At 60.5% G+C, this 16,613-nt stretch overlaps 2 protein-coding genes across 6 annotated transcripts in view; one reads left to right on the top strand and one right to left on the bottom strand.

The window, feature by feature from the left end:
- Positions 1–473: 473 nt before the first annotated feature.
- Positions 474–16,612, top strand: LHX6 (LIM homeobox 6). Of its 5 annotated transcripts, none has more exons than XM_038164954.2 (10): positions 474–653; positions 1,203–1,343; positions 1,515–1,700; positions 1,780–1,901; positions 6,998–7,218; positions 9,515–9,615; positions 9,694–9,789; positions 11,427–11,601; positions 12,014–12,117; positions 13,579–16,612. In XM_038164954.2, exons 1-10 carry the CDS (start codon positions 579–581, stop codon positions 13,597–13,599), a joined length of 1,242 nt encoding a protein of 413 aa, XP_038020882.1. In that variant the 5' UTR covers positions 474–578; the 3' UTR covers positions 13,600–16,612. The 5 variants fall into 5 exon arrangements, with proteins under 5 accessions (XP_038020882.1, XP_038020883.1, XP_038020885.1 ...); XM_038164955.2 differs by having other exon boundaries at positions 476–653; positions 1,278–1,343; XM_038164957.2 differs by having other exon boundaries at positions 520–653; positions 1,216–1,343.
- The window catches only part of MORN5 (MORN repeat containing 5), a 14,767-nt gene continuing 14,618 nt past the window's right edge, over positions 16,465–16,613 (bottom strand). The window contains exon 6 of the mRNA XM_027470696.3: positions 16,465–16,572. The gene's annotated coding sequence lies outside the window, so the exon portion shown is untranslated. The remainder of the gene's footprint in view (positions 16,573–16,613) is intronic.

Raw genomic sequence — 16,613 nt, 5'->3', positions numbered from 1 at the left:
GAGGATCCATCCCCGGCCGCCATCAGCTCACGTTACCGTCCTCCAATTACTTCATGGTGGAACCGCTGCTGGGGCTTTGCCGGGGAATTATCAGGTTACTAATGAAGCCCGGGCAGCGGCGGGCGGCGAGACACCGCGGCGGTGGGTGCGGGCCCGGCTGCGGCACCCGGCCCGGCCCCGCCGTGGGGGGGGGGGGGGCTCCGGGACCGAGGCCGCTCCCGGCGGGGCGGCGCTGCCCGCGGCGGCCCCGTGCGCCCCGTCGGGGCGGGCAGCGCCGGGGCCGGGAGGGGGGCCCCGCGACCACCCCCGTACCCCCCCCACCCTCCCCTTTTTCCCATCCCATCCCCTCCCCACCCCGCGGGCGGTGCCGGTGCCGCCGCAGGTAGCGGGGCCCGGCGGGGCGGGCGGCCCCCGGGGCTCGGCGGGGGGGCGCCGCTTCCTGCCCGGCCCGCGGCCGCCCCCGGCGGGGGAGCGGGGCCGGCGCGGCTCCCCGCCCTTCCTGCCGCGGCCGCGGGACGCGCCGCCCGCGGGCACGGAGCGCGGCGGCGGCGGCGGGCGGAGCGGGGCGCGCCCGCCCCATGCACCGGAGCCATGAGGGCGGGCAGCCCCGGGGCCCGGGCCGCCGCGCCCCGGCCGGCGCCGAGGCGGGCAAGGTGAGCGCCGTCGGGGCCGGGAGCGGGGCCGGAGAGCGGCGGCGGCGGCGGCGGGGCCGGTACCGGGTGTGGGGTGGGTGGGGGGGGGGGGGAGCGGTGGGGCCGGGACCGGGGTCGGGACCGGGGCCGGGGCCGCTCGCCGCCTCCCGCGCCGAAGGGGAGGATTTTTCCATCCCGGCGCTTTCTGGGGCGTTTTGTGCTCGGCGGAGGGAGAGGGGGAAGAATTTCGATTTTTAATTACTACCATTAAAAAAATCAAATTTGCAATTCTTTGGGTGGCCTGATGGATTCCCTGATTGACAGCCGGAATTGACACTCTGGGTACCTCTTATCTCGGGCATTTACGGCAATTTCTAATTGCAGGTAGTTTGTGGGGTTTTTTCAGCGCTTTGGCTCGCATGGGAACCGAGCGATTACTTCAAGAGGCCCGGGTTAAGTGCAGGCAGGGAGAGAATTCAATCCACATTCAAATTGCTTCATTAAAGAGACGCAGCTTTTGTTGCAAAGGATTTAAATGGCCACTAGAAAGTTCTTATTTATTGTTTTGAGGCGGTTTATATAGGGTGCCCCGCGCTCGCCCGGCGCATGGAGCCGCAGCCTCCCTCTCCCGCTCTCTCCCGCAAGGTGATGCCGCCGGAGCCGCTGCCCAAGGGGAGCGCCCGCTGCCTCGACCCGCACGCCCGCGCCATGGTAAGCGGGGCCGGGGGCTGCCGGGGGCACCGGGGGCACCGGGACCCGCCGGGCCGAGCCGGGCCGGGACCGCGGGGAGAGCGCCGGGCCCCGGGGATGGGGACGGGGGGGGGGGGGTCGCGGGCGGCCGAGGCGGGGCCGCGGCTCACGGCCCCCCGGCTGTGCCCGCAGTCGCAGCCCGACGGGGAGCCGCTGCCCGGCGGCCTGGAGAAGGAGGACGCCCGCTCGGCGCCCAGCACCCCGTCCACGCCGTCCGTCTGCTCGCCGCCGTCCTCCTCCTCCTCGTCCACGCCGTCGGCCGGCAAGAACGTGTGCTCCAGCTGCGGGCTGGAGATCCTCGACCGGTACCTGCTCAAGGTGAGCGGCGGGGGCGGCGGGGGAGGCGGCGGCGGCGGCGGGCGGGCGGCCCCGGGTCTCAGCCCCCTTCTTGCCGCAGGTGAACAACCTCATCTGGCATGTCCGCTGCCTCGAGTGCTCCGTGTGCCGCACCTCGCTGCGGCAGCAGCACAGCTGCTACATCAAGAACAAGGAGATCTTCTGCAAGATGGACTACTTCAGGTAGGGGCCGGGCCGCCGGGGCTAAGAGGGGCGCGGGGGGGGAGCGGCCCCGTCGGGAGCGGAGCGGCCGCGCCGGCCCCGGTGCTGCCGGGGAAGGGGCCGCGAAGCTGCGGGGCCGCGGGGCACAGAGCCCCGGGGCTGCTTCGCGGCGGCCGGGCGAAGCGGCGGCTCCCCGGGCACAGCCGAGGCACCGCAGCCGGTCCCGTGCCCTCGGCGGCTCCGGTCCTCGCCGGCCCCGCGGCGCCCGGGCACTGACCGGGAGGCGTCGGACGGCACCGGCCCGGCGGCTGCGGGCAGGCTGAGCCCGCACCGAGCCGTCGGCAAGGCTGAGCCGTTGCTCCAAGCCTTTTCCTGCCGCGTAGCACCAAAAAATGCCGCGGCGTCGTTGGCGTTAGAGCGAGAAAGCCGCGAACCGAGTCCCCGGCGGCGGGGAGCCCCCGGCCGGCACCGGCACCGGGGCGGCTCGGGACCCCGGCGGCCGGAGGAGCGGGTCCCGCTGGGGGCCGGTTGTTGGGGCTGCGGCAGCCTTCGGGTGGTGAACCCCAAACCGGGAACCATCCCCTGAAAGAGAGGCGCGGGGATGGAGGGTTCCCGAGCTCCGCTCCAGGGTTTGGCTGCCGGCAGAGCCCCCCGCTCCGGCTTCGCCCAGCTCGCCCGCCGAGGGAGCGCAGTTTGCCCCTGGAGGAAGGGGAAATCGCAGGCAGGAAATGAGAATGACCCCGGCGGGGCTGTGCGGGGCTCGCCACGACGGCCGCGGCTCGGCTCGGCTCGGCTCGGCAGCTCCCCCGGGCAGAGGTGCTTCGGGCAGGGCGTGCTCCGCGGGCAGCGTATTTAGGTGCCTCCAGGGGCTTTATTTTATTTAATTTGGTTTTGGTTTTATCTCATTATTTTTGAGAGGGTCTCCAGATGCGGCAGGAAGGGGGCCGTGTCCCCCGGCCCTCCGGCGCGGTGCTCTCGGTGCTCGGCGGGGCAGCTCCGAGCCCGGCTCCCCCCGCGCCCGCCCCGGCCCCGCCGCGCCGTTGTCCGCGAGCAGCCGGCGGGGGGACCCGGGGATCCCACCGGAATCCTCCTCACCCGGGGCGGAAAGCAGCGGGGCAGCCTGAGGTGCCTTTGTGCTGCTTCGGAGCAATTCCAGCGCTTTCCGTTAATTAATAACCGTTCGCACGATATTGCTATTTTTTTTTTTTTAAAGACGGGCGGTTTTTAAGGACGGGCTCCGAGCAGCGGCTGAACCCCGGCATCGCGGCGCTCGCCGCCCGCTCCACCGGGGACGCTCCCGCCCGGAGCCGCTGCTGGCCGGGCCGGCCCCGGCTGCCCGCGCTGGGGCGGCCGCAGAGCCGGAGGTGGCGTTTGCCGTTTGCACAAAACGATTTTAATTTTTATTGAATTTTTCTCGAGCGCGGAACGACGCCGGCGGGGCCGCGGCCGGGTGGGGACGGGGCTGCCCCGTTCCTGGCCGCCCCCGGGGCCCCGAAACCCGCGGGCACCGCGCTGCCGGTGGGGTCTCAAAGCGCCGGTTCGGGCATTGCCGAGCCGTGCCGAGCCGTACGGGGCCGGGCATTGCCGTGCCGAGCCGAGCCCAGCCGGTCCCCGCGGCGAGCCCCGGGCGGTGCCGATCCGCGCTGCCGTCGGTGCCCGGGGGCGGCCGAGCCCCGGCTGCTGCGGGGCCGGGGCCGGGCTTCAGCGCCGCGATCGGGAGCCGTGGATGGCCGGGACCCCGCGTCTCGCGTGGGGGTCCCCGGGGCTCTCCGGCCGGCAGAGCGGGGCCGCCGGCGGGGACTGCCCGGGCTGGGGTCCCGCAGCCCCGTGGGGAGCCCCCGGGAGCCGCTGGTGCCCGTGGAGGGCCTGCAGCCCCGGGCAGCAGGGACCCAGTGCTTGGCCAGGGACAAATCCGACTCTTTCGACTTTTAAAATTATTATTATTATTTGCCGAAGCGTGTTTTTAAAAGAGGAGCAGAATTGTCCCCCTGTGCCTTGTGTCCCCCTGTCCCTTCCCGTTCACACAAGAGGCTGTGCTGGCGCTGCCACGGCCCCGCAGCTCCGTGCGCGTCTTTAAGCAAGCGTCGCCGTTTCCTGTGTCTTGTCAAATAATTGCACTTGGCATCCAGGGCTCTAGTGCTTCAAGGAGAACCAAATTAAAATTGGAGCTCGTGGAGCTCCTTCGGAGGAACATTGTGTTCCCGGGTGATGCGAGGGCTGCTCACGGCCAAGCTCCCACGGCTGCGGTCTCGGGGAGGGCCAGCACCCCGCCGTGGTCCCGGTGTGACCCCCAGGGCACCCGGCCGTGCTGGGCAGCTCCGGGGCACAAAAGCTTGGGGTCCCTGCAGGTTGGGGCAGTGCAAGGCCTGAGGGTGGGCCAGGGCCAGCGTGGGCTCTGTCAACCCCAGCCTTTGTGCCCCTGGGGTGCCTTTGTGCTCCGGTCCGAGCACAGCCGTGGCTCGCTGCGCAGGCAGGCTCGTTTCGGCAGCGCGCTGCTGCTCCTCTGCGTGGCTCAGCACAGATCCTGGAAGCCGCAGCCACGGCTGCTTCTGGGGGCTGTGTTAGGAGCTTCCTACAGAGCACACCCAGGGGGATGGGGACGTGTGGAGCTGTCGGTGGCCCTCACTCCAACCCCACAGGCAGGGGGGTGCCAGGGCTCGGGGAGCTGCGGCACCCGGGTGCCCGTGAGCCTGCACGCACCAGGCACCCTCCTGCCTCTGCTCTCCCCGCAGCCCAGATGCTGCGGCCACCCAGAGGAGGCAGGATGGGTCTTTCTGGGATGAGTCCCTGCTCACTGCTGCTTTCTATCTCCCGGTGGGGGTGCGGAGAGCTGGCAGCATCTGCTCACCCACCACAAACCGCATGTGGGGCTGGAGCTGTGGATCCAGCCGGTGTTGGCGATGCCCTGGCCCGAGCTGTGGTGCATGGGCCAGGCTGCGGAGCTGAGCTTTGCCATCAGAGAAACCACCTGGGCTTGGAGAAAGCCTTCAGCTCTGTGTCTCCTGCTGCAGCGTGGCTCCATCCTTGTCCCCTCTGTGCCATGCGGGCAGCAGGACCCCAGAAGCCCCTCACTTGGTGCCCCTCAGCTGCTGCGTGCTCAGGGCTCCCTGGGCTCTCGCTGCCCGTGGCAGGAACAGGCTCAGTGGATTGAATTTAGATTTATTTTTGAAACACCATTTCCCATAGCGATGGGTCAGGGCGGTTTCTCTCCCCACGGGTGGTGATGTCCCTGTGGTGACAGCCCCTGCTGGGTGACAGCGGGTGCCTCTGCACGGCCCTGGCTTGGTTTGGTTTCCATCAAAACCCGCCAGCTGCAGCCAGTGCTGGAAGCAGGCGCTGGGGTGAGAGCTGCGGGTGCAGCATCGGTGGCTGCCGGCGCTGCCTCCGGCACGGCCCCGTGCCCGTGTCCCCCTGCGGGACCACGGGGTCTGCGTGGGGCCTCTGCCAGGAACTGCCACTGGCCAGGGACCCTGCCTGGCCACGGGGACACCGTGCTGCAGGTCTGAGCCACCCGGGTGTCCCCGTGGATCCCAGCCTGCGTGGGGACGCGTGGGGACGCGTGGTCTTCCCGGGCCGTGCCCGTCCCAGCGCGCAGCTTGGCCTGCTCCGGAGCAGGGAGCGATTGAACCGGGGAGAGGCGATTACCACGTGCTATTAGCTCGTTTAAGCCTGCCCCCTTATTTGATAGCGTTCAGCAAATACGACTGTTTATATAGCACATTGTTCAAAGTAATTCAACTTACAGGAACAATCTTTACTTCTAAATAAAAAATTAATACAGTTCTTTTGTTTGTGCGTTTATATAAACGAGCTGGCACAAAGTCAGTTTACAATGTTCCCATCTGAAGTAAATTAGCGAAGTCTCTTAGCTAAGTCTCTGTATAATTTCAGCACAGAAATGTCCTCTCTAAAGCAGCCTTTTTTTTTTGTTGGTTGGGTTTCGTTTTTTTGTTGTTTTTTTTTTTTTGGTCAGCTATGGTCAGGCTGAAAAATTTAAACCTTTCTCTTCCTCCCAAACAGTCGTGCAGTTAGCGACTCGGTACAGGATGGTCTTGCAGCATCTCCCCAGGGTCACGGAGGGGTGGCAGCTCAGGGACGGCTCAGCCGTGGCACACGAGGCTGCGGCGTGCTCCCACCTGGGGCTGTCTCAGGGTGCCCGGAGCGGTTGCGGTCGCTGCCACCTGCCCAGCTCCGCAGCCTCGGGGCGCTGCAGCGAGAGGTGCCCTTGGTGCAGTCCCCTCCGTGTTCCCTGCCTGCGATGCAGGAAATGCTCGGGCTGTTCGGGCAGGGGATGGCAGCGGCTGCTGCTTCCCGGCGGGGATGGGGACGAGGAGCGCGGGGCCGGGTGCGAGCCCCACGACGTGGTGACTGTGAGCAGGGCTGCGTCGGGGCCAGCACCAGCCCTGCGGAGCTGGAGGAGACGCTGCTCTCTCCCTGCTGCTTACTGCTCATTGCGTGTATTTTTTTTTAAGCGGTTTTAGTAAAACTAAAATGTGAAAACCCACCCGCGTTAGTGGAGGCCGTGCCCGTGCTGTGGTGGCACCGCCTGGGCTCGGTGCAGGAGCGGTGGCCTGGTGGAGCTGCCGGCAGCGGGGCGCTCAGAAGCGTGCGCCGAGGCACGGCCCCCCCGGCGTGTGGGGATGCGGCGGCCTCGTTACCTTTTCATTTCACTGAAATACTTCCTAGCATAAATAACTCGAGCGCGATCATCATCTTCTCGCCGCGAGGAGACCTCCTCGTAGGAGGAAAAAGCAGATGCATACGTCTGTGTGTGTGAGGAGAAAACACATGTTTTGATTTATTGCAATGGGGGAAAAACGGCTCTAACAAAATTTCCATCTGAGTGTCACACTGCCTGTTATCAAAATAAAAAGCCCACGAACTTGGAGGCTGATTCATTGCACTGCGTGACCTCAGCGCTCACTCGCACGGCTCAGCCCCGCGGCCGCGCCTGGAGCTGCGGGGCCGCGCTGGGCCCCCTGCCCGCGGTAGCCCCCGGGGGGCGGTTTCCCCGCAGCCCCTTCCCCGCATGGGCTTTGTGGGGTTGGGGCTGGTTGGGGTGGGCAATGGGGCGGCGGGGGCTGCCCGCCCTCACCCTGTCTCCTCTCCTCCCGCAGCCGGTTTGGTACCAAGTGCGCCCGCTGCGGCAGGCAGATCTACGCCAGCGACTGGGTGCGGCGGGCGCGGGGCAACGCCTACCACCTCGCCTGCTTCGCCTGCTTCTCCTGCAAGCGGCAGCTCTCCACCGGCGAGGAGTTCGGCTTGGTGGAGGAGAAGGTGCTGTGCCGGATCCACTACGACACCATGATAGAGAACCTCAAGCGAGCGGCGGAAAACGGTACGGAGCCGCGGTGCAGCCCTCGGCGCGGGGACATCGCCGTCGTGGTGAGGTGTCGGGGCCGGTCCCGCTGCTGCTGGGGGCATGTGGAGAGTGGGACGGTGCCTGCCCAGAGGCTGCTGCTGCCCTGGGGTGCACGTGGGTGCGATGGGCTGGCGCTGCTGGTGGCAGAGCCGTGTGCTGAGGGCAATGCTGGGCACAGCCCCTGGTCCTGCTCCCACCGCACCGCCTGGCCTTGCTGCCGCGTGCGGAGAGTCAGAAAACCGCAGGGATTTTGAGGCCGTGAGTCATAAACCTAGAAGGTGGGGAACCTGGCAGGCAGATAGCCTGTTCCTGTCTTTTTCCACCGGCCCTGGGATGGGTTTCTCAGAGCTGCGTGCTGCTGTCCCTGCTGTGGCACGTCACCAATGGCCTCCTGGTCCCACCCAAGTCCCGCTCCCACAGCACTGGGCTGGTGCCACCAGGTCACGCAGCGCTGCGGTTCCTCCAGTGCAGCCTGGCCCCAGTGCTGGCCCAGAGGGTGCTTGGAGGAGAGAAACAGCTTTGGAAGGTTTGCGAGGCCACATCGTGCCACGTTACCACCGGGCTGGGCCAGGAGGGAGCCTGGCCAGGTCCTGCCCCACGTGCTCGGGCTGCAGCCACCTCCGGCTCCCTCCCATGCTCATGTCTGTGGTGAGGAGACGAGTGAGGGTTGTGGCAGGGCTGCTTGCTTTTATTATGTGGCCATGGAAATGCTGAGAGAAATGCCCAGGGACCCCGTGGGGCTGTGCTGGGGCATTGCCCACCTGGGAGCATGGCTCCTGCCCGTGCTGCCCCTTGCTAGTGCTTCATGGGCATGGGGAGGCAAACGCCGCGTCCCAGCCCGTGCAGCATGTGGAAGCTATTAACAACCTGACACGAAAATAATCAGTGTTTCTGTTTACAGCCTTTGAGTAAGAGAATGGAAACAGCGTGCCCTGTCGGGCTGGGAGGGTCCCAGCCGTGGGGCCGGTGGTCGGCTGGCTGTGGGGGCGCGGGGCTGAGGCCGGGCACGGGGGGTGATGGGGAGAGGCTGCGGGTCCGGGGGGAGCGTGGGGCCAGGCTGTGACCATGGCCGGGTCTGGCTCCAGGGCCCTGCAGTGCCCTGGTCCTGGCTGGGGGCTTGGTTTGCACTGCAGGGGGGTCCCTGCCGGTGCTGGGGAGCCCTGCGGAGCTGGGGCACAGGGCGAGTGTCCTCGGGCAGGTGCCCGGCTTCGAGCGCAGTGCCCCTGGGCTGCAGGAGGGGATGGGGAGGCTCTGGAGAGCAGTGTTGCTGCAGAGTTAGAGGGCCACACTTTTTTTTCCCCCTCCAGTAATTACCCAGCAATTTCTTCAGCACATGAGGTTTTACACACAAGAAAAATAAACAGATGTTGCTGAAGTCAGAGTCCCATTCATCATCCTAAAAGAACAAGTCAAACTATATGAGAAAGTCCTTCAACTCAAGCCAAGACAATCACAGCCCGGTCCAGCTTGCAGAGCAAACGTCGTGGTGTGCAGGCACATCCTGGGAGCGGGGCGAGCGCCAGCCCTGCGCAGGCACCCTCCCTCATCCATCACTCCTCCGGGCAGGACGCGGGCTCCGGTGGGGTCCCCAGAGCAGGGTGGGGGTCCTGGCCCTGGCTGTCCCCCCACTGGCTCTGTGGCTGTGTGAGTGGCGCCAGGCTCGCCCCGAGGCCCTATTTGGGCAGTGGGGGACAGTCCCTGTCCCAGTGTGTCCTCCTGCTGTGTGGCTGCTGCTTGGGGTGGTGGCAGCATGCGGAGCAAGGTCACCGGCACCGCTGCCGTGGGGCCCTGGACATGGTCAGGGGAAAAGCCCATTCAGTCACACTCAGAGTGAATGGGATGGGTGATGGAGGCAGTGTTGCAGTGGAGACAGGGCCACGGGGCACAGCGTGGGTGTCGGGGTGCTCAGCAGCACACAGGATCCTCTTCTGAGCTGCTCGTGGGGGGGCGCAGCCTGGTGGTGCCACGACCCGAGGACATCAGTGCCTTCCTTTACACCCCACAACGTCCATCTTCCCTCTGTCCTTTCCCCATCCCTCATTCCCCAGCTCTTCCACAAAACTGCTGTTTTTTCCAAACTCATCAGGGGCAGCATTACCACTTGGGGACAGAGAGGCTCAGTGGTCCCTCTCTGGGTTGGTGCCACTGCCCCGTGCCGTGATGTCCCTGGGCAGGGCAGGGCAGGGAGGACGCCGCACGTGTGCTGGGAGGTGCACGGCTGTTATTCTGCTCCCCCAGCGCTGACTGCAGCACTCTGGGCTTCTCTCCACAGGCAACGGGATCACGCTGGAGGGGGCCGTGCCCTCGGAGCAGGACAGCCAGCCGAAGCCGGCCAAGAGGGCGCGCACCTCCTTCACCGCCGAGCAGCTGCAGGTAGCGGGGCTGGGCCGGGGGCTGGGGGGGCCCGCGGTGCCCGGCCTCACCCTCACCCCTCTGCTCGCCGCCCGCCAGGTCATGCAGGCACAGTTTGCTCAGGACAACAACCCCGACGCACAAACGCTTCAGAAACTCGCAGACATGACGGGGCTGAGTCGGAGAGTCATTCAGGTAGGGGCAGCCGTGGGGCGAGTGCGCGGGATGTGGGGTAGAGGTGAGGTGCGGGCACCAGCACCCCCACGGTGGATGGAGAAAGGGGCAGAGGGGGGGCACTGGTGACCCTGTGTGATGGGGACACTGGTGCTAAATGGGATGAATGTCCCCCTAGCCCCTTGTTCCCTTGCTGGCCGCCGGGCTTGCTGCATCCAGCAGCTTCGTGCTCTCTTCTGGGTGCATTGTTCGCGATGCCAGCACCGTCCTTGCCCTTTCTCACTCTGATTTTCAGTATTTTTTTTTCTCTTTTTAATGCAATGAAAAAAAAACACAGCTCTGGCCAATCCAAACAAATTATGGGGTAGGGAGCTGCCCCTAAGGCACTGGCTGCAGCACTCTGTCACTGACCTGGGCGCAGGCAGGACCGGTGCTTCCCCAGCAGCGAGGTGCTGGTCCTGCGAGGCTGCACCATTGGTGTTGGGAAGTTTCAGCAGAAAGGAGGGCAGCAACGTCCCTGTCCCTGTGCCGTGTGTGAGGGATGGGAGAGCTGTGACAGGGGCTGGGAGGAAAACAGTACCTCTGGCACTCCTGCAGCCACTGCAGCCGTGCCCTCAGCCACATTCGTGCTCCTCACTTCAGCGTGCTGCTGACACTTTCTGCATACAATGAGAGCACGAGTGATTAAAATAAACTTGGAGCTTTCATCCAGGAATTGTTTTGCCAAAGACGCATTTAAATTTCTTGCGCGTGAAAATCTGGCTCGAGCCTCGGTTATTGAGACTCTTCATTTAGAGAAAGATCAACTGGTCTGCACGCTGGGCTGTTTTTTATGTGGGTATTTTTTAAAGGTGCTTCGAGCAGGAAACAATTTGTCAAACGCTTGTGACTGTTTCCTTCGCATGGTCCAGTGTGCGTGGCCTCAGGGCGCTGATCTTCGCTGTGACTTGTGGAAGGTTTCTACTCCCAATTATCCTTCAGAAATTAAAGCATAAGAAAGAAAACACCACGTTAGGATGGAAAAAGCCTCTGTGTATGTTTTAGTTCTAGGGTGTAGCCCCCTAACTATTCCTTTAATTAAGAGCAGTGAGATACGGTCAGAAGGCTCCTGCCTGCTGGTAGATGCAGTAGGGCTGTCTCCTGTCGTACCTTCATTTCTCAGCTTCATTGTGCTGCTGATGTGGTTTCTGGACACAATAACCACAAGAGATTGAATTATTTTCGTCATGCCTACGGTCGCAGACGCAGCTCGCTGCGGATGTGCTGTCAGCGCGGAAGGGAGCGGTGTGATACTTAGCGAGAGCTCCTGCACAGCCCGGTCATGGCATTTCACCCAGCGACTCCTGCGCCAAGCACGAAAGTTTTCATTGCCTTACTGAAGAGTGGTATTGGTTCTGACCACGCCAAATTAACCGTAATGGTGCCACTTCAGGCATGCTATTGTCTGTGCTTTCTGGAGACAAAAGTCTTCCTCCAGCGAGCGCAGAAAAAAAGCAGTGGGAGGCAGCGGACGCTAACAAGGTGTTTCAGCACGGAGATCTCCAAATGCGATGCCTTTTTGTAAATACCCCGCGGAGTTAGCTCTCATAGGGTCTTTGTGAGCGACCGCAGCTCAGCCCAATTCCCTCTTCACTCAGTGTCTGCTGCTTTCCTTTCAGGTTTGGTTTCAAAACTGCAGAGCCCGCCATAAAAAACACACGCCCCAGCACACGGTGCCGCCCTCGGGGGCCCCCCCGTCCCGCATCCCCTCCTCGCTCCCCGAGGACATCCACTACTCGCCCTTCAGCAGCCCGGAGCGGGCCCGGATGGTGACGCTGCACGGATACATAGAGAGTGAGTGCGGGGCCGGGGAGGGGCTGAACAGTTTGGTCCCATGAAGGTCCCTGCCTTGGCTTGGCTTTAGGGCCCTCAGCCTTCCTTGGGTTCCCTTTGTCATGGAGAGCAGCGTGGGTGCGTCCTGTGGAGCTCGTACTCCCCTGCACAAGGTCAGAGGAGCTTTTCCTAATAACTGCTGGTTGCTGATGGAGTGTTTGCGAGTAGGACAGTGTTGTTGGGGTGGGAAGGGTCACCAGGATGGAGTCTCTGGGCTCTGTGCAACCCGTGAGGTTTCTCCCCACCCCCACCTGCACCAGAAGTGGCTCCTCGGTGCGTGTCCCCGGGTGCTCCCTGCCAGGAGCCCGGCCGTGCCGCTCGCAGGGCTTGTGTTGTTGGCAGTAACGGGGCTGAAGCCTCTTCTCATCCACAGGTCAGGTACAGTGTGGACAAGTGCACTGTAGACTTCCCTACACTGCTCCACCAGTGCACCTCAAAGCAGACATGGAAGGACCACTATCTAATAGGGGTGAGAAGGTAATTGTACTCTTTGTTTCAGTCTTCGGGGCCAAACTGCTGCTTGTGTAATGTCGTTGCCACTGCCTGCTCGTGCCAGCAGGGCTGCTTGGCTGTGATCTATAGCAGCTGCCAGCTGCTCATGGTGTTTGCTTCATTCTGGTGGCCCTAGACTGATGTACCAGCTGTTGGTACATGGCACCGAGTTGTTCTGCACTAAGTTCCCCTCCTGGTGATGTGCTGGGTGGGATGCTCTGCCTGGAGCCACTCAAGTCTCCAACCTCCCCCTGCCTTAGCTCCTGTGTTTCTGGTTTCTCCCTTCCCTGTGGTCACTCGCTTCTTTCCCTGCTCTGCTGCCCCGCTGTCAGCACGCTTGGTCTGCTAGTGACTGCACGGGCAGGACCTGCGCCACGTTCTGACTTCCAGCTCTCCATGAGCTAATAAGAAGGATTCATTTCTTGGGGATTCCAGTATTGCTTAAAGAACAACAACTGGCCATCATCATATCTTAAATAGGAATGTTATTTCACAATGCCTGGCTAAGAAACAATATTGCGTATAGATTTTTTTTCTTGTCAGTACTTCAGTATCTGCCCATTCTAACATAGAGCTCATTTTTGGGACAAGGCTCCTGAAATGATGTATACATGCCTCGGCTCAGGATTTTATTTAGGATCCCAATTTAAGTGACTTCATTTTGAGGAAATACTATACTGAGCCTTTGGCAACTCTTACTGTTGTAGCTTTCATCTTTACTTTTAGAAGCTCTCAGCATCTCTTTCCAAATCTTTCTCTATTCAGTGCAGCAACCAGAGATTATTGAGCTCTGCTTCAATAAATGCAAGCAGGGGCACAGCAAAGTTATTTTTTTGGTCAAAATGATAGCATTTTATCTTGATATCTACACAGAAAACTGGAGAGTTTTCAGAAAATATTACTCCATCCTGACGCTGTCCTTCAAAGAAAGTCCCCAGCAGCAACTGGCTGCTGTGACTTCAGTGCAGTTACTTGTGGATGTTGCAGGGCTGGGTTCTCAGGACGTGGGGCTGCCCCCCAGACCAGTTCCTTTTCCAAACAATTCCTGCTGTGCTCAGTTCTGGAAACCTAAAGCAGCATCTTTTTCCTCATAGACTGTGAGATTTGCTCAGAGAGCAAACAAGATACAAAGCAAACTGGCTGTGCTGCGCCGTGCAGTGCAGTTCTGCAGGCTAACAGGGAGCTGGTGACTCCCTTAGGGGTGCACTGCTGTGCTCCCTTTACCTCCCACTTGTTATGCTGTGTGCTGCCTTCCCTGTGAGCTCTGGTCTGTGGAGTTCAGGGGCAAGACTGGCTCCAGAAGGAGTTTGTCCCACGGGGAAGTCACTGCCCTCTCTTTTGGCTGGGTGTGTGTGCTGCCTGGCTGTTCCCTGAGAGCCCATTTCCGTGGTGAGGGCCGTTTGTCTGTGGAAGTGGCTAACGCTTGGTTCACGTTTCTCCCACTAGGTCATCCTCTTTCAGTACTGACTGCGCGAGCTCTTCCTCATCTGCCCACGGCGCTACCAGCACCACTGCCCCTCAGTCGCTGAAACAGCGTCCAGCCCGAGGCAACTGTTCTCAGTCATGCAGGAGAAACTCAGATCCAGCACTCTCAGTTGTTCCCATTGACCAGCATCTAACATCCACTATTATTTCTCCAGCAACACTCTGTGTATGTGTGTGTCGAGTGCAGAGTTGCATTTTTCACTTGTTTCTTGTGGACTTGTAGAATGACAGTGAGTCTCTCCAAGGCAATGCCAGACACAGCCAAAATTAGTGACTCTGCTGTGCTTACAAATCCTGCTCCCCAGTCACGGGAATATGAACAGATCAGTTCACGCTGAGTCACAGGGGGTTCGATGATCACCTATGAATATAGAGAAAGGAGGAATTTACGTGGTTTGGCCTGATTCTCTTTTTGCACCAGTGAAGCAGTGTTGGTTCCCGGACGTCCCTCCTTATTTACACTTGCATGTGTGAAATCCGAAATGGGCTCTTTGGCTCAGCAACTCAATATACACACAGGACTCCTGAGCCAAAGCCGCAGGTAGCTGCGGCTCCACTAAGTGGAAAACATGATGCCAGCTGGAAATAGGCAGTTTTCCTTCCTCCTCAAAGTGCTTTAGAATCACATGTCCTTTGATCACTCTGTAAGGTAAGTAAACCTTAGTGTTTCCCCCCCTCATTTTGTAGGGGGGGAAACGGAGATGTCCTGAACCGAAAGGAGCGGTGGGGGTTGGTGGCAGAGCCAGGTTTAGCACTCTGAAGGTTTTGATTGCTGACTTGTTCTCAGAGCACTGAATATCTCTCTCCTCTCACAGCCATCTGCCAAATCTTTCATTGTTGTTTTTATTATTAGTCTCATTTTTTATTAACAAGCTACTTTATTTCCGTGGAGTCATGTTGGATCACAAATGGGTGATTTCAAAGTGTACCTACACAAAACTTAGGCACTCCATACACTGGGCCTGGGGAATCCTTAAAGGAATCTGATCGTAAATGCGTAGAAAAGTCTTGCCCTGGTACGGGCCCCAGGAGAGGGACCCAGTGCCATGCTCAGTGCTTGCTGAGAGCAGCAGGGGAGGAACCCAGGGGCAGGCAGGGAGGTGCAGCCGGCAGTAAGGCCGGCAGGAGCAGTCCTGGCTGAGTGGCAGCAAGGTGAAGGTGTATTCCTTTGTCTGGCAGCGCCCGATTACCTCTGCCCTTGCCTTGTTCCCCCCTCCTGGAGCACGACCGTTGCTTCTGCCATGGCTGGGATGGAGGTGCAGCCCCAGCCGGCTGCTCACAGAGGAGCGGGCGATGCGGGGCTCACCCTCAGAGGCAGGCTCACTGCAACAACAAAGGAAGTACTCGGTCCTCTGGCCCCAAATCAGGAAAAAGCCTCTGAAATGATACTTCATTGACCGTAAGAACAAAAGTAAACAGCTAGCGTTTGCCAGCCCTTCTCAGCTTGCACCAAGCCACGAGCAGGCCGATAACAAAACCTCTCTCCACATGAGCGCACGGGTCTGTCTTGCTGCTCGGTGTCTGCGCGGCATTTCCAAGAATGTGAAAGCCTACCATGAGCCACAGTTAGTGCGTGACGTGACTGATACACGTGTTTTTCTCTCGGGGAGATCCATCTCCAGCAGCCCTTGGTGGCTGAGCCGGGCGGGTGGCACCGGGCCGGGCCTGCTGGGTGCTGGTGGCCCTGGACAGTCACCATGGGCTGCTCAGGGACTTGTGTGAGGAGACACGGATATCTGCCGAGGTGGCCACCAAGATCTCTTGATCTGAGGGATAACCAAATGCAAGCACACGCTGATACGTGTTGGAACAAATACATACAAACCTCTGCGTGTGTATGTATGTAAAGCAGGGAGAGTGATGGTAGTGTTCGGACAGTGAGGCCAGTATTCTACCTGCAGCTAGCAGCTCTACCTCCATTTTAAAACAGCATTTGGAAGGAGGGAGGAAATTAGGTCCGTAAAGTATTATTGTCACCTCCTGACGCACCAATAACCACTTCCAGCGTGTGGCCCACCACAAGGGACTCCCGCACGTGTGGCCTGGCAGCAACCACCGCTCCAAAGTGTCTCTGTGGGGCAGGAACGGTCACAAGCTGCTCCCGTTCCTGTCACTTTTCTCCCTGTAGCGATGAGCGAAAGGACTGGCAGACCTTTTGTTGGCTGTGAGTGCTGCTTCCCGGCATGGGTGGCTGCGGGGTGTACGTGGTGTGCTGTGTCCGCGTGAAACGGCCTTCAGATGCTGGGGGTGGTCGGCGGGGTCACCAGGGCCCCACTTTCTTCTCCGTTTGTGCTTGCGCATTGGAATGATTGTTTAGTTGTGGACTTAGTGCTATAAACTAATGGGTAGCTGTCCAATTTAAGGCTGAAGGAGAGACCTCAGGCTGTAACTTGACCTGACATCCCCCAGTACTTGAGATTTCCACAACTGTTTTGCTGAGGGAGAAAACGGTCTGTTGCATTTATCTTCTGTCTCAGCAGTGCAGTGAAAGGGAGGCTATTAACTATGTATCTGCTAAATATCAGCTTAGTCACTGACCAAGAGAACCACTTGTGAAATGTACTGTATGTCAAAGTTTTTGTAGCTGATACCACGGACGGGACCAGCATGCAAAGGCAGGGTAACGCGGAGGTCTCTCCCCGGCCGCGCTGTGCTCACAGCGACCTGCACCGCACAGACCCTGCCCGAGGGCAGCTCCCCCGTAAGTAGCCAGGAGCAGCTTTGCTAATTCAGAAATCAGGCTCTGTTCATATTAAGCCCAAATTGTTTGCAAAAACTGGAAGCAATTCAGCTTGTGCAGTTTTAGAGCTAATTATGTGTATGGAAAATACTCAACTCTACCAAGAATGTAAGAAATTCTCTAATTTATTCAATACGTTGTTTCACAATATATTTCACACTGACTGTTGCCACTGAACCAAACCTTATCTCAGGTCATTTGCATTCATCTCCTGTCTGTAGATTTAAAAAAAAAGAAAAGAAAAGAAAAGTAAAAC

Source organism: Anas platyrhynchos, chromosome 18 (assembly GCF_047663525.1).
Source record: "Anas platyrhynchos isolate ZD024472 breed Pekin duck chromosome 18, IASCAAS_PekinDuck_T2T, whole genome shotgun sequence".
Lineage (NCBI taxonomy): Eukaryota > Metazoa > Chordata > Aves > Anseriformes > Anatidae > Anas > Anas platyrhynchos.
Note: the sequence above shows the minus strand (reverse complement) of the source record. Positions and strands in the feature narration are given on the sequence as shown.

Bases quoted from the DNA above. Each gene is read 5' to 3' on its own strand.
- LHX6 (XM_038164954.2), top strand. From the start codon at position 579: ATGCACCGGAGCCATGAGGGCGGGCAGCCCCGGGGCCCGGGCCGCCGC. The intron at 1,344-1,514 runs GTAAGCGGGGCC...CTGTGCCCGCAG, and splicing joins ACCCGCACGCCCGCGCCATG to TCGCAGCCCGACGGGGAGCC. The intron at 7,219-9,514 runs GTACGGAGCCGC...TTCTCTCCACAG, and splicing joins CAAGCGAGCGGCGGAAAACG to GCAACGGGATCACGCTGGAG.